At 36.1% G+C, this 15,762-nt stretch overlaps 1 protein-coding gene across 12 annotated transcripts; it reads left to right on the top strand.

Moving 5' to 3' along the window:
• The first annotated feature begins 2,686 nt into the window (after positions 1–2,686).
• On the top strand, positions 2,687–15,556 carry MRL7 (polyadenylate-binding protein 2-binding protein). Of its 12 annotated transcripts, none has more exons than XR_016057319.1 (7): positions 2,687–3,193; positions 9,049–9,293; positions 10,629–10,713; positions 12,845–12,923; positions 13,014–13,125; positions 13,537–13,634; positions 15,240–15,556. XR_016057319.1 is itself a non-coding variant. In XM_006858747.4 (6 exons), the coding sequence occupies exons 1-5, from the start codon at positions 2,735–2,737 to the stop codon at positions 13,632–13,634; spliced, it is 999 nt and encodes a 332-aa protein (XP_006858809.1). In that variant the 5' UTR covers positions 2,687–2,734; the 3' UTR covers positions 15,240–15,556. The 12 variants fall into 12 exon arrangements, 2 of the variants coding, with proteins under 2 accessions (XP_006858809.1, XP_088725325.1); XR_016057317.1 differs by having other exon boundaries at positions 12,791–12,923; XR_016057324.1 differs by lacking the exon at positions 2,687–3,193 and adding an exon at positions 5,070–5,988 and having other exon boundaries at positions 12,791–12,923.
• The last annotated feature ends 206 nt before the right edge of the window (positions 15,557–15,762 follow it).

The following is a 15,762-nucleotide window of genomic DNA, read 5'->3' as shown; positions in this document are numbered from 1 at the left end:
TGCTACCTATGATGACACCACCAAGGCTTCCCCTTCCTAAATTTTTTATAGAACCCCTGTCAAAATTCAGTTTCAAATTTTCATGTGGTGGCTTTCATTTATACTTCCTTGAAATCATGCGAGTTTTTCGGTTTAATGAATTCTAACCTTTCTTGTCTCACTTGTCCGCCGTTTTTTACAAAATATTTTATGTTTGTTATCTATTTGCTCTCAAACTATACCATTTAAAACATTGCCCAATAGAAAAAGTTTATATAAAGTTGCAACCTTAAAATGTAGAATTAAAGATGCATCTAAAAAATCCATTGGGAAAAGTTGTTTTAACGTTGAAAACCCTCAAATTGATTACCTCGGCATCGAGATGTATGAATATGAAAAAAAAACGATTTTGAGTCCCAAAAATAGTGCATCTTGAAACACATTATCTAGACCGTCCATTTTCAATATTTTAATATGTTTATAAATCTACTTGATTTTAACTGGAGTTTAAAATTTATAATTAGATATGAAAATAGATTTTGAAATAATCCTAAGAAGTTTTTACAACCAAATTACATGTAACCGTAAATTTTGGAGGTACGCCTTATTGGATTGTTTAAGGTTTTAACCTCACAGAAACCACACCCATTTCTAATTGCTTATAAGATCTACATCACATTTTTTTTTATCCAAGCCCCAAGTCAATAGAATCAAGAGAAGAAAGTTTGTTTTTATAAACTAATGGTTTCTTTTTTAGTTTTTAAAAATATTTTTTAGTTTCTGTTTCTGATTTTAAAAATCAAAGTTCCAAACAGCAAGTCAGGATCTCTTTTTTTAATTCCCAAAAGGTATTATACTCCTAAAAGAGTATACTATCCATTTACTCCCTCAAGTAAAACCGTAAATCAAATTTAGAACCCCCAATTCTGAAGATGTAACCTCTTCAACCCATAGATTAATGTCAATAAACAGAATTACCTAATTACACCCTCCATGCACTTGAAAAAGCTAATGTCTCAACATGACATAGAGACCGTCAATCTTTTAGAACTAAAATCCAAGCGTTAAAAAATTCAACATTCAAATGTTTCTTTTGAATATAATCATCCGGTGATTATCAGGTGGTTCCCATAGATAAAAAAAATCTCCTCAGCTATTCTGCGGAGATGTACACTATATTCCTTTGGGATCAGAAAATGAATTGAAACTGCGATAGTGATGGAAGTTCTTAACTTCTTAATCAATAAATTCAGATATGAAACAGGGTGACAATAAATTCCAGACTTTTTGTTATCTGTTAAAGGTGTTCCAAAAATGTGACAAATGAAAAATCTAATCTAAAGAGACTTAAATCATTTGAAAGTTTATTAAAGTCGAATTCTAACATATTATTTGCAATTTTCTATTTTTAAAGGGGAAAAGTTTGTATAAGGATGCAACCTGTAGAACTACGGATGTCCCTCAAAAATCCATCGAAAAAGGTAGTTTTAATGTTGAAAAAGCCTTTGATTGATTATCTCGACATCGAGATGTATGACCATGAAAAATAAAAAGATTTCAAGTCTTAAAAATAGTGCATTTTACAACATATTATCTACACCGTCCATTTTCAAGATTTTTATATGTTTATTGATCTACTTGATTTTAACCATTTTTGAAATTTAAAATTTTATAATTAGATATAAAAATAAATTTTGAGATAATCCTAAGAACATTTTACTTCAAAATTATATACCATGATAAAAGTTGAAGGTGCACCTTACCTCTACAGCTACGAATGCATCCTTATGCCAACTGCATCCTTTTTAAAATCCATTATATTATTTTAAAATTTTCTTTAAATAGTTAAATTTTTTAAAAGGTGCAGCTTGTATAGAGCCGAGGCTCCAAACAATCAAAGTAGAGCGTACTTTCAAATAGTGTTGAAAAATGCGGTTTCAATAGTGGAATTCTTTATGATAGCCTTAAAATATATTTTCATCTTTAATTATAAAATTTCAAGTTTAAAAAATAGTGTAGTATGAAAACTTGAAAATCTTAAAAATTGATGGTCCAAAAATACATTACAAGTTTTATTATTTTCAAATTTTGAAATTCTTTTTCTTCTCATGTCCATGCATCTTGATGGGGAGATGATCAATTTGAGGATATTTGGGCATCAAAACAACTTTTTTTAGTGAAATTTTTGAGGTGGGCTCTAATTTGATTGTTTAGAGCCTAGGCTCTATATAAACTTTTTCCTTTTTTAAATCCATTTTGTTATTTAAAAATTATATTTCACTAATCATTGCATGAACCCAAATTCTCTTGCTGTAATATCAACTCCTTTTTTAATTGGGAAAAGTTCATATAGAGCCCGGGTTCTAAACAATCAAATTAAAGCTTATCTCAAAAATTTTATTAAAAAAAATTGTTTTGATGTCAAAAAATCTTCAAATTGATAATCTCGACGACTTCAAGACATGAGAAATTATTTTTTTTCAAATTTTAAAAGTAGTATATTTTGTAACATATTTTTAGAGCTCTCCCTCTACAGTATTTTTTAAATTATAAATTTTGTAAATAAAGATGAAAATATAATAAAAGGCTATCACCAATATTTTCAGCATCGAAACTACATTTCTCGACACTATTTGATTAGGTAGGCTCTGATTTGATTGTTCGAAGCCTAGGCTCCATATAAACCGCACCCTTTTAATTTTCCCTCGCATTTGGCAGTGTCCTCTCTCTCTCTCTCTAGCTGAAGGCGCCATCAATGGCGGTCCTCTTCCAACATTTTGGCTTCTATCGTCAACTCTCAGGCCCTTACTCTCATTCCGATCCTTCCTCCTTCTTCTCAGCAAACCCTATCTTCTCAATCCCCCGTGTTTTCTCTCCTTCAAACCCCAGTCCTAGACCACGAACCTTCATCTCCCTTTCCTCGTCGCCAAATCCCCAATCTGAAAACCCTAACCCTGAGATCAGGCGGAGAGGCAGGCCAAAGAAGAAGGCGAAGGAAGTACAGGCTGATACTCCATCTAATTCACATAAAAATGACGAAGTTTTTGTGCCCAAAATGCCGAGGCGTGGAAGGAGAAGTGAGGCGATGGAGGTTGAGGATTTTGTGAGGAATTCTCTGCAAAAAACTTTTGCATCTATTAAAGAGCAGAACTCTGGGCGATTGGATGAAGTGAAGGGGATTTTCAAGGAAAAAAGGGATGAGAAAACTGAACAGGTTTGCTTTAGTTTATTATTTTTTATAATTTTTCAGTTGCTATTGATGAATTTATTAAGAGATAATTTTTAGCCAACTTTAAGGGATAATGATTTAGAATCTTTTTTATGTTATTTCAAAATTTCAGTTTAAAGGATGGGCTCTTTGAGATGGTTTCCTAATTCTCATTTTCATATAATTATCCTCAAAGTAGATATTTATGCTTTAATTATAACATAACCCCCCCCCTCCCCCTCCCCCAAAAAAAAAAAAAAGGTAAAAAAAAGGTCTGATATTTGGAAGCATTTTTGGCTCTAGAAATATAAACTTTTAAGAAGTTTTGCAGAAACTGAGAAGTAGATGTTGGTAACAGCACAATTTTTTTCTTGAAGTCTTTCATTTTTAAATTCTTTTTCAAGTAAGTATCTCAGTTTTTCTCTCTCCTTAGATTTTCCTGAGGAAAATTAGAATTTCAAATCTCTTGAGAAATTGCTTTTCTTGAAAATTTCCAAGAATGGGAGATGTCATCATTGACGAACCTACAGTAACCCTTCTGGTTTTTGCAATTCTTTTAGCTGATTGACTTAAAGTCGGTTTATTTGTTACAGGAAATGCATCATAATTATTTCATTGTAATTAGAAAAGGAAAATTTAGTTAGAATTACTGGGGTTATTGGTAAACACTAAAATAATCAGAAAGAGTGAATGATGGTGGAGCAAGTGTTAGGTCATTCAAAGACACTTCTATTGTTTTTCTCATGGCTCAGCGTTTGGATAAAATGTTCTCATTTACTTGTTTATCTTATTTCTATATTTTTCTTAAATATATTGCACACTTTATTGTTCTTGGGTATTTTGTTTGGGTGTTGCAATCATTGTTGTAGCATGCTCACCCCATCAAGTAGTGATTTGGATTATCCCTCTTTGCCAACAAGTGGTATCAGAGCTCAAGGAAGTCGTGTAGTATTTTTGAGAAAATTGCAACTCACAAATTTGAGGTGGAGAAGTTCAATTGGAGAGATGATTTGAAATTTGGAAATTAAAAATACAGATTTTTTGATACATCAAGGGCAACACAAGGCATTATTTGCAAAAAATAAGAAATCGGTAAATATGACCGATGAGGATTGGGAGGAACTTGATATAAAGGCACATGCTACTATTTACTTGTGTTTGGAGAATGACATGTTGTTCAATATTGTTGAGGAAAAGACGACAAATGATTTGTGGGAAAAATTGAAAAGTTTGTATCAAACAAAATTGCTCACGAACCAAATTTGATTGGAAAGAAAATTGTATTCATTGAGAATGAAAGAATGTGCAAAAATGTTGGAACATTGAATGAATTTAATGATATCATTTGTCAACTTGAAAGTATTGCTGTGAGAATGGAGGATGAAGATAAGGCGATCGCCTTACTTTGTACATTGTTGGAATCCTATGATAACCTTGTTTTCACATTGATTTGCGGTAAAGAAGATTCTCTTGATGTGTCCCCGGTGTGTGGTGCACTTCTTGCCAATGAACTTCGAAAAAGGGCATCAATTGTTGATTCAATGGGTTCGAGGATGGATGTCTTGTGGAAAGAGGCCAGTTGGATGATCAAGTTGGTTGATCAAGAGATTCTTCAAGTAGCCGATCAAAGTTGAGGGCCTTATGGCAAAAGTTGTTGGTTTTGTGGCAAGCCTGGTCATATAAAGAAAAACTGTTGGCAAAGAAAAAGGCCAATTTCTCAAAAGGTTTCGGTTTGGGAATGAAAGGGCAATGTTAGCCTAAGAATGAGGCTCACTAAGTTGAAGAATCAACATGCGCTTATATTGAAGATGAGTTATTGATGGTGGGATGTAATCCCATAAACTATCAAAGTTGGGTACTTGATATGGAGTCACATATCATATGTGCCCACATAGATCGTGGTTTAATGCATATGAGCTACATGAGGGTGGTTTGGCATCAATGGCGAAATAATTCAATGAGTAAGACTATAGGAATGGGCACGATTTGCATGAGGATGTATGATGGGATGGTTGGAATACTTGAAAATGTGAGAGATGTGCCGAACTTACAGAAGAGTTTGATTTCACTTTTCTCTCTAGATATGGAATACTACAAATTTATCGGGCAAGGTGGAGTACTTAAAGTCTCAAAGGGGGCTCTAGTTATGATGAAGGAATCTGGGAAGGAAACTTGTATAAATTAATAGGGAGCACAATTGTAAGTGTAAAGGTAAATTTGGTTGTAGCATAAGAAGAAGCTCGGCAAGGGGCATATGGTTTGGCAATTGAAGATCTTGGTGACACAAAGCAAGGCCTTGATAAACATATTTGGCAAGGTGGAAAAATTGAATTGGAAGTTTTACAAGGGGATGTGAAGTCGGAAACACCACTTGAAATTCTTTCGAGAGAATGCTCAAAATTTGGTGAAGGAAAGGCCGATGTGATTAGAGTATTGCATGCTACTTTAGTGTTAATTTTGATTATTACCATGATTATTACAAAATTTTTCATTTCACTTGTGTATTGTTTCCTTGATTGGCTTGTGTTTAGCCTGAGAAGAAATTGTTGGAATGAAGTGAAATGGGTACTTCGAAATTTAAGAAGTATTTTCAAGGCTTTGAGCATAGAGAGGGCTTCGTGGAAGAGACTTATGCAAGGGATCTCGGTGATATGAGATCCCGGTTTGTGCTTGTAGGTGTGTAGAAAATTATTCACCTAGAGCATGTGTGAAGGCAAGATGGCCTCAAGAACTCAAGGATGAGAGTGTTGAAGAAGGTGGAGTTTGCATGATAAGCACAAGCATGAAGGAAGATGAGTAAGGCATGCTCATGCTCATGGAGGTTATTGGGCTAGAGAGCTATCAGAATTGACTAAGTTCTTCAAAAAAGGAATAATCGAATATATTTGTCAAGGCAAGGGTGTGACTTTGCAGCAAGGTGAAGATTGTTGAGATGGTGATGCAAATCACCCCATTTGTTGAGGGGTATTTTCGTCGTAGAAAATAGGTCTTTTATGGAGGCCCATAAAAGTGTATTTTGAGAGAGAAAAAAGGAAAAGTGTAGGGAAGTTTGAGGGATTGAAATAGGGGTTTTTGCACAAACCCTAGCACCATTGTGGCCTCGTATCGGGCCGGTTTTCATCCCCATTTCTTCCAAAGAATGTCTTGATAGACTGTGACGAAGAGATGAGTCGATTGATAGTGGTATTGTGGTGGGAAATATCTATTTGAGCTTTCTTTGATATTGTATGAGATAATCTCCACAAAACCTCAAACTTGAAAATTTCTTTCATTGTTAGTGAATGCATCATTGTCCCTTGCTCGTGGATGTAGCCCATTTGGGTGAACCACGTAAATGTGTGTGTGCCTTCTATTTTTTATTTGTATTGTGGTTCTGTGATTTTTCATTTTACTTATTTTTCTTGTTTCTATATTTTTTTCTAAGAGTAATGATCCTATGGGACCATGCCACACACAATGGCATAGGACACTAATGTATCATCATTGGATTCTAATCCAAATCTCGAGGTAAGATCTAAATGTCACCACAAAATAGGGAAAAAACCCCCTCCTCTCTCTTCCTTTATTCGTACTTTCTCTGGCTTCATACTCTCCACCCTCATTCGTACTCTCCAGGTAGGATTTAACTTTTTTCCCACTATCCCCCCTCATTGTACTCTCTCTCTTACCTCGACTGGAACAGGGAGAAAACCCTCTTTCTCTCTCTCTCCCCCTTCGTCCTCTTCCCTCTCGCCTCCAAATTTCATGGCAACATAAAACCATTTTTAGGGAGTATAATCTCTGCGACCTATTTGCTTCAATGCCTCAGCCTCTCGATAGAGCTTAATGGGTTTGGCTCCAGGGGGTCCATGGTTCATGCCCTCGATGCACAGTTGCTTCATGGGTTGATCCCTAGGTCCAAGAAATGCCAAGGGGTTGATCCCTTGATGTGCTTGTGGATGAGAATAAAGAAATTAGATAGATTGTTATTGATGTTGTTGCAATTGAAGGTGGGCTTGGGCTTGGATTTGAAGTGGATTCGAGGTGGGCTGGATGTGGGCTCTGTGCTGATGAGCCATCGACCAGAGAGTGGGCTCAGGCACGAAGACACCCTGTGAAACCATGGGAGAAGAGGAAGAGGGGGTTGAGAGGCTAGAGGATGGGATGGATATACAGATGATGGGTTATGTGAGAATTAGGAAACTGTAGATGGAGAAGAGGGGTATGTAGATTTGTAGAGTGAGGGATAGGAAGAGAGAAGAAGATGGGGGGTTAGAAAGGCGAGATGATTCCTCTTGAGGAGGTGAAGCACCTTTGATAAAAGGTTCCAGTGCTTTCATCAACTCCTTGAAAGGATTTGAGAATAGGGGCATGCTACTATTTGTGCCCACAACTGCTGTCATGATTGCATTTATAAAAAGACAAATGTAGAGAGAGAAAGAGAAGAAGAAAAGGAATCTGCGTGTTTCTTATAAAACTAGAACATAGGGCTTCAAGGGAGAGATCTAAGGGGAGAGAGACAGATAGGAAAAAAAAATGAAGAGGTAGTTGGAAAGGGAAAACACCAGATTTTGCTTTACACGACAAGGAGCAGAGAGTACTTGGCATAAAGAAAAAAACGCCCAAGTGACACACTCTCTCCAAACTTGTTCTTGAAAGCAGATCAACCAGCACGAAAGCCCTAATTAAAACACGTCTCTTGGCAACCACCAGCAAGCATGTACAAAAGAGATAGAAAACAATAAAAATGCGAAAAAAGAGAGGATGCCCTGAAGAGTAAGAGAGAGTACGAATGTATGGGGGGAGGAGGAAGGGAGAGAGAGAGAGGGTCCTTTTTTCGACCAGGGGTAAGAGAGAGAGTACGAATGAGGGGGGATAGAGGTACAAAAATTAAACCCTACTTGGAGAGTATGAATGAGGGTGCGAATGAAGAGAGAGAGAGTGGGTTTTCCCCTAGTTTGCCGGTGACATTTAAATCTTACCTAGAGATTTGGATCAGAATCCAACGGTGATATATTAGGGACTTATGCTATTGTGTGTGGCAGGGTCCCATAGGATCATTCCTCTTTTCTTAAATATATTTCCTACATTATTGCTCTTGGGTATTTTGTATGGATGTTGGAATCATTGTTGTGGGGTGCTCTCCCCTAGTTGGCAAATCGGGATAATCCAAATCCCTACTTGATGTGGTGAGCACCCCACAACAATGATTCCAACATCCAAACAAAATACCCAAGAATAATAATGTGTGCAATATATTTGAGGAAAATATAGAAACAAGTAACATGAGAAATCACCAAACCACAACATAAGTAAAAAATAGAAGGCACACACACATTTACGTAGACCCAAAATAGGCTACATCCATGGGCAAGGTGCAATGATGCATTCACTATCAATAGAAGAAATTTACAAATTTGGGGTTCTATAGAAATTGCTTCATACAATAGCAAGGAAAACTTAAATAGATATTTCTCACCACGATACCACCATCAATTGACTCTTCTCTTCATCACCGTCGACCAAGACCGTCGCTGCAAAGAAATGCCGATGAAAAATCTGCCCAATATGAGGCCACAATGGTTCTAGGGTTTGTGCAAAAACTCTAATTTCAATCCCCCAAACTTCTCTACAATTTTCCGTTTGTGTATATCTCCAAATACACTTTTATGGTCCTCCATAAAAGACCTATTTTTTGCGATGAGAATACCCCTCAACAAATGGGGTGATTTGCATCACCATCCCAACAAAATGGACCGAAAGAAAACGAACAATTTCTCAAACCGAAGGTTCTTTATCAAAAGCTTTTTTATTTTTAGTTTTTGAAATTCAAAAATCAAAATAATGTTTCTCTATAAAAAGGATTGTTGTCTTTTTGGCAGGCTGAGATTGTTGAAGAAGAGGATGATGAGTGGCCTTTGGACACTGATGTGGGGTGGGGGATCAGAGCCTCTGATTATTTTGACAAGTATCAAATAAAGAATGTGGTGGGTGAAGACGGGGAAAAAATTGATTGGGAAGGTGAGATGGAAGATAGTTGGGTGAAAGAGATCAATTGCTTAGAGTGGGAGAGCTTTGCATTTCATCCAAGTCCACTGATTGTGCTCGTATTTGAGCGATACAACAGGTATGTTTTTTGTATTTGGCAAAGAAAAAGAAATGGGTTATCCCTATTCTTTTTGTAATTAGTTGGGTTTCCTTTTACCTTTTCTTTATCAAGGTTTTATTGGATTGATGTGGTAACAACATCGACTTCCCTGAAGACTTGAGAAATCTAGCATGTATGTGGTTCTTGTTTGGAGAGAAACTGGATTTTTGGTAGAGTATAACTGGTGTACTTATTGTCTATCTAATATTCTAGTCTATTTACTCCTAGTTGCTTGTTTCATTTAAAATTTATCATGTTCAATCTTTTTGGCCGATTCAAATATTCTGTTTTCAGAGCATGATACATATTATTTATTTAAAATCTTGGGGTATACAAAGGACTCTGAATTCATTAGATCTTACCCTTCGGTGTTTTTGCTTTGGATTTTAGTTTTATTGTTGGATAAGAGGGTCATGTGTTCTTCGATCTAAGGGCTGAGACGTGAATCATGCAAGCCAGAATTTTTTTTCTTCTTATTTAATGGCCATTACTGGCACAAAAAAATCAACAAAAGGGGTTATATGGTGAAACTGATAGGAAGCTTTTGCCATTTCTGCTATGTATTTTTCAATTGTTATTTCGAGGGAGGGCAGAAGGGTGTGCCTGATAACTTGCGCATTTGAATCATTGCTTGAGTGATGAGCTGGTGGTTATATTTACAGTTCTTCATAAAAACTTTTAATGACTTCAGATAGATATTTTTGAGATAATCAATGGCATTTTAGTAAATTCTTTGCATTGAATAAGAAGCATAAGGGTGAGAACTTCTGTATAAAGGTACCTGCTCGAGAAACTTAAAACATGAAAGATTTTTTGAGATGTTTGGCAAGGTAGAATTAGAGGACTGACAGTGCCCAATATGTGCTTTTTAAAATTGTGTGTGCATGCTCGTGGAGTTGTTATTACCTTAACTAGAGAAGCATGAGGATGAGGACTTCTGTATGAGAGAACTTGCAAATGAAGCTTAAAAACGTGGAAACTGTAGAGATGCTTGCAATGTAATATTGATGTTGCCCAATATGTGCTTTCTAGATGAGATGTGCATGTGTGTGTGTTTATTGTGTATGCGTGGGCTCGCGCGTGTGCATGTTTACATATAGGTGTGGGCTTTTATGAGAATGTTATTACATTAACTTGGATAGCTTCAATATTTTCATTTCATAACTTCATTTTAGCCTTTTCCCAATTAGTTGGGGTCGGTTGGATAGCTTCAATATAAGTTGAACATTTAAATCTCTTGAGTTCTTTTCTTTCTCCATCTATTTTTTTGCATATATTTTAGTCAAATTTCTGATCTTAAAATGTTGTTTGTAGGGCAGCTGATAATTGGAAAGTTTTGAAGGAGCTGGAGAAGGCATTCCTGGTCTATTGGAAATCGAAAGATAAATTGCCTCCTCGGGTATGATGCTATATGGCACCCAATATAAGTTCCAAGCATCTTCCATCTTCTCTAGATGTCTACTAAGTTCGCAAGATCTCACCCATTTAGTTGCTTATCTCAAATATAAGTGAGAAATACATGCTGTACACCGCATGGTGCAGCTTAAACAGAGTAAAACCATTTATGGCAATGGCCCAGAGTCCTTTCCAAATAATTAAATTACCTTCTAGGTCCAACTTATGGTTGTCTAAACATCCTGGATCAATCGACGTCTAAATTGGTCTTTGTAATCATGGCATGGTTTTCTATGATAAGTTCTAGGATTACTTTGGAATGCCCAAAAACATCTGTGGTAATAGATTAGCCCAAGAAAGAACCATTATAAATCTGAAATTCCACCAATAACCTATATAAAACATTAAATAATGTTAGCCCCACCATGTAGCTACTTGTGTGGTGTGTAAAAATGGATACCCAAAATATGCATGTAAAAGGTGATTGCTAACCACAGATTTTTTTTTTTTGGGGGTAAGTAACTACACAGATTACCTAAGTAAAATAAATTAATGATAATTTAGTATGGTTTTATATGTATCCTTTGTTACTTATTTATAATTTGTTACATGGTAAATTTCAAAAAAATACTTGCAATGAATATTAAAATACGTATATACTGATCAAATAAATAACCAATATATACTTATAAAAATAATATATGTATAACCATAAAGATACCCCTAAGCTTTTAAATAACGAATGGCTTGCTGCAGGGGGCCATGCCTCCATGCCTCGAGCAATACTGTTTGATTCGCTTCTGTTCGGCTGAAACAGCTGTAATCTTCAGCTTAATGCCATAAAGTGTAGCTAAGCGAATCACTTCACTGTTAAATTGAACTTTATGAGTGTAATATAAAATATAAAATTTTGCTACCCATCAAATATAAAATTTGCAAAAATATTTATGTAGTATTAGAACTTTATGAGTGTAACGTTTTTATCAAAAAAAATTAGAAGTGCCCTGTTGTGCATTTTTTTCTTTCTGAAACTAGACCCAAAGACTTCCTCCCCACTGTGTCGAGGAGCCAAAGTGCTTCTATTTTTTGCCAAAATGAAGAGCCCTACAAAGCAAATCTGATAATATTGCCCACTACTAAGACTGTATCATCCTTTGATAGAGCAGAATGGCGGGCCAGGATTTGTGTAGCCGATCCCAAATTGTTGGGAAAAGGCTGTGATGATGATGATGACCAAGCCTATATAATACTGCCCCTTGGTGATGTGGTACAACTACTGATGGTCTAAGTCCCATGGCATAGGTTTCCATCATCATGCATTGCGCCTAGTCTTTGGAAGTACATAGCAATGATTATCAGAACACATTCTCAAAAAAAAAAACAGAAAAAGAAAAAAGGACAATGACTATTAGAACAAATGTGGATTGTGGAGTTGAAATTTGACTTTGCTTTGCCTTGATTGGTCATGCTGTTAAAATTGCAAAAGTACGTCCCAAGTTTGAATCCCACATTGGACAATATAAAAAAAGGAAGAAAAAGAAAAAGATAAAAAAGGGAAACCTGCAACCAACCAAAAAATCGTATTCATTCTTTCTTGTATTGGATCAGTGTTTAGGATCTTATGGCCTATTATATATATCTATCCACCCATTCATGTCTGTTATCCCTCTTTTGTTTATAAGAAAATTATTCTATCATTTATTTTGTGCTACACAAGGTATTGGGACTCGACTAAGCCAGGTTACCTTGGCCAGAGTCCGAGTAACTCGCCCAAGTTCATCCCTATTTAAAAAATAAAAAAAATGATAAAAATATAGACACCAAACATAAAGTGGCAGGTTGGTTAGGGTCGCCTCACTTTGTATTCCCCTTTATAGTAGGTCTTAGGTTTGATTCCCACCAAGGTGCTTTTCCGAACTGCCCTTTTTTAACTCCTTAAAGAAAGCTGGGTTTAAAAAATATATATGAGTGTTGTGCTTGCTGGGGTTTCGACAACCCATCACACTGCTGGGTGAACAGGAATGCTACCAAGAATCCATTTGTTCGCTTTTGAAGTAGTATTGATATTTTAATGTACATAGGCAATACTTGCGGGGGTGTACAACTCACTCGGGCGAAACTTGGCTTGTCCACAGGGCAAGGCCAAGTAACTCGGCAGAGTCGGAGTGGACTTGGCCGAGTCCAGGTACACTGGTGCCACATATTCTGCTTCATGTGAGTATATATTTTGGAAAATAGAGCTATTTAATGAGCATGATCTGATTGCCTACTGAACAATTGTTCGTATTATTTCTTTGGTTACAGACTGTTAAGATTGATATCAACATCGAAAGGGATCTAGCATATGCTCTTAAAGTGAGGGAGTGCCCGCAACTGCTATTTTTACGAGGAAACAAACTATTACATCGGGAAAAAGGTGTGCAAAGATTTGATCACTTTTTTTTTTGTAGAGAACCCAAACGGAAGCCTCAGTAAATACGGTTAGTTTATGTGAATATTTGGTGGAGAGTGTTCCCCAGACCGTAAGATATATATTCAATTGTAGTTGATTAAAAATATTTTTTATTAAAATTTTTTGATTGTAAATTAACTATTAGCTATCATGAGTTTTCCGATTATTATGTTGGTTGGAGAAAGAAACTAACCCATCTTCGGATTGATAGAATCTTTCACGCTGTTACTAATAAAAAGTTGTTTGATTTGGCTGAATGAGATTTGCTTGACATATACTTTGAGCATTTCTTTTTCTTAATATTTCAAACTATACTTATTAGAAGAAATAACAAATTAAATTATTGATGTGTGCATTTTTGTGTGTTTTTCGCAGAAATCCGGACTGCTGATCAGTTGGTACAAATGATTGCACACTTTTACTACAATGCGAAGAAGCCATCCTGGCTAAGTGATGCACAGCTTGCTTCATAGGTAACTACAGGCTAAAATTAATAGAAGAGTATTAAAACTCAGCTCTTTGAGTTGTGGTGCTTTCTGTTAATAGAACAGTGGAAGCCATGTTGGAGTTTCTAAAAAATCCTGAAAAGAGGCTCCATTTCCATGTGATGGGGCTTAGAGCTTCTAGTCTTATGATCTATGCGTCCGAAGCTGCATTTGTTACTGTACAAGGAAAAAGGAAGAAAAATGAACACCAACTAAAAGAGTTCCTTATGGGAAAGCATCGAAGAGCAAAAATGTTCCTGTATTTTGTGTACTGTGCTGGAGTTGGCACTCTGATCATGGGAGGGAGTGTTACCCAATGGGCTCTTTTGTTGTGAGCAGCAGTTATTGAAAAGTGGTGTTCATGGTAATCATCTGGGGTGGTAGTTTCTTGCGGTGTTTAAAAAATCACCAAGCCAACTTGGAATTGCCTGGACACCCAAAACTGTGGAATTGCCCCAGGTTGTCTGAAACTAGGGGTTCACTATAGTGATCCACCATGATCCGCCTAGTTCACTGTTGGCACTCAGGCGAAGCCCTAATCCCGGGGCGATTTTTCTTTTGCTTTTCATAATTTTTTTTCAATTGTTTCACCGAGTGATTCCCAAGGGTGGAATCAGCGAATTGGATTGCTAGGCATCCAAGTCAACCTCCAATTTATACTGGTTTCTTTAGGGGTGTTAACAGTTTGGGTCAGGTCCAGGCCGACCCCTACCCGACCGGTCTTAGTTGGACGTGGACCCTACCCAAACTCAGGTTGGGTCATGTATGAATCTACATCAAAAAATATAAAAATACTTATATAATAGTGTACATATTTTGTAATACATGTTTAGATTATTAGAAAGGGCGTTTTTGTGACCCTACTCAGTTTGACGATCCACCCTATGTGCTGAGGAGATGAAGCGTTTGTTAGCCTAAGGAGCATGACATGCTTAGCAGCCAGACAAAAAGCTCATCTCTAGTGTCCATTAGGGCTGCCAATCGGGCTGGGATGACCTTTGGCACTGATTTTTGGGCCAGGCTTGGGCAGCCATATTGGGTCTGCGGGCTCGGCTCAAGCTTGCCCCAAGTTGGAAAGTTCAGGCTCTGCTTGGCTACAAAAATTTGAGTCAGACTCATCTCAAAAGCCCATGGGCCAATCCATCCTCAGTTCAAGCCCATGGACAGTCTAGATATTGAGTTGCAAGATGTGCTATTTTTAGAACTCGAAATCCTATTTTTTTGGATGCTACATGTTCGAACTTGAATGCAAACGTGTTTTAAATTCTTCCCTATTTTTTTATTTTTATTTTTTTTTATTTTTATTTTTTCTTTTTTTGATAATTCAGGAATTAAGGTTAGGACCTAGTTCCAACCTTGAACAACCATATTTTTCCTTTTTTCTTTTTTCTTTTTGGTTTTTTAGCAGTAGGAATTCAACTTAGGATGTTCCATATACTCAAACACATGATACACAAGTTTTATTTCTTTTTTTCTTTTTTTTTAATATATATATATATATATATCATTTAAAACAGAAATTCTTTTTTGGAAAAGTGTAGTAGGACCAACTAATAGAGTTGTTATTTCCTTATTAAGTTTGCTTGTTTTCAGGGACTCTTATACAAATGCGTGTGATACTTCAAATACACAAGGCGTTCCTCATTTCTTAATGCATAATATAGTTATCAATACCATATTAAGATCGAAACAAACTGGTGGTTCAACCGCTCGAACTGTTGATTGCTGCTGTCTTGGCCGTCTTGTTCACGGTAAAAGGTAGGTTTATTTGAAAACTGTTTTAACAATTTTTTGTTTGAAAACTGTTCAAAATTAATGTTTAATAATTTTTGGTCGGTTGAACCAACCAATTTAACCTGTTTGATAAGTTAAATGTTTAAAAATATACTATTTAAAACTTTATTTCTTAATTCTTCAGTCTAAGCCTCTAAAGATCATCATATCTCTTTTTGCTATCACAAAGGCACTAAATTTTATTAATTAAAAGAAGAATACAATAAACTCAAACAAACATTAGAAACTTGAATCGACTCCAATTCCACCCCCTCTTTGTTATTCTATCAGCAATATCATTAGACTCTTTATAAATATCCAAATATCCATGAATGAAACTTCA

Source organism: Amborella trichopoda, chromosome 6, assembly GCF_054954075.1.
Source record: "Amborella trichopoda isolate Santa Cruz 75 chromosome 6, AtrichopodaSantaCruz75HAP2 v2.0, whole genome shotgun sequence".
Classification (NCBI taxonomy): domain Eukaryota; kingdom Viridiplantae; phylum Streptophyta; class Magnoliopsida; order Amborellales; family Amborellaceae; genus Amborella; species Amborella trichopoda.
Note: the sequence above shows the minus strand (reverse complement) of the source record. Positions and strands in the feature narration are given on the sequence as shown.

Excerpts from the sequence above, each read along its gene's own strand:
- MRL7 (XM_006858747.4), top strand. The coding sequence starts at position 2,735 with ATGGCGGTCCTCTTCCAACATTTTGGCTTCTATCGTCAACTCTCAGGC. Across the intron at positions 9,294-10,628 it reads GTATTTGAGCGATACAACAG|GGCAGCTGATAATTGGAAAG; the intron begins GTATGTTTTTTG and ends TGTTGTTTGTAG. Across the intron at positions 10,714-13,013 it reads AAGATAAATTGCCTCCTCGG|ACTGTTAAGATTGATATCAA; the intron begins GTATGATGCTAT and ends CTTTGGTTACAG.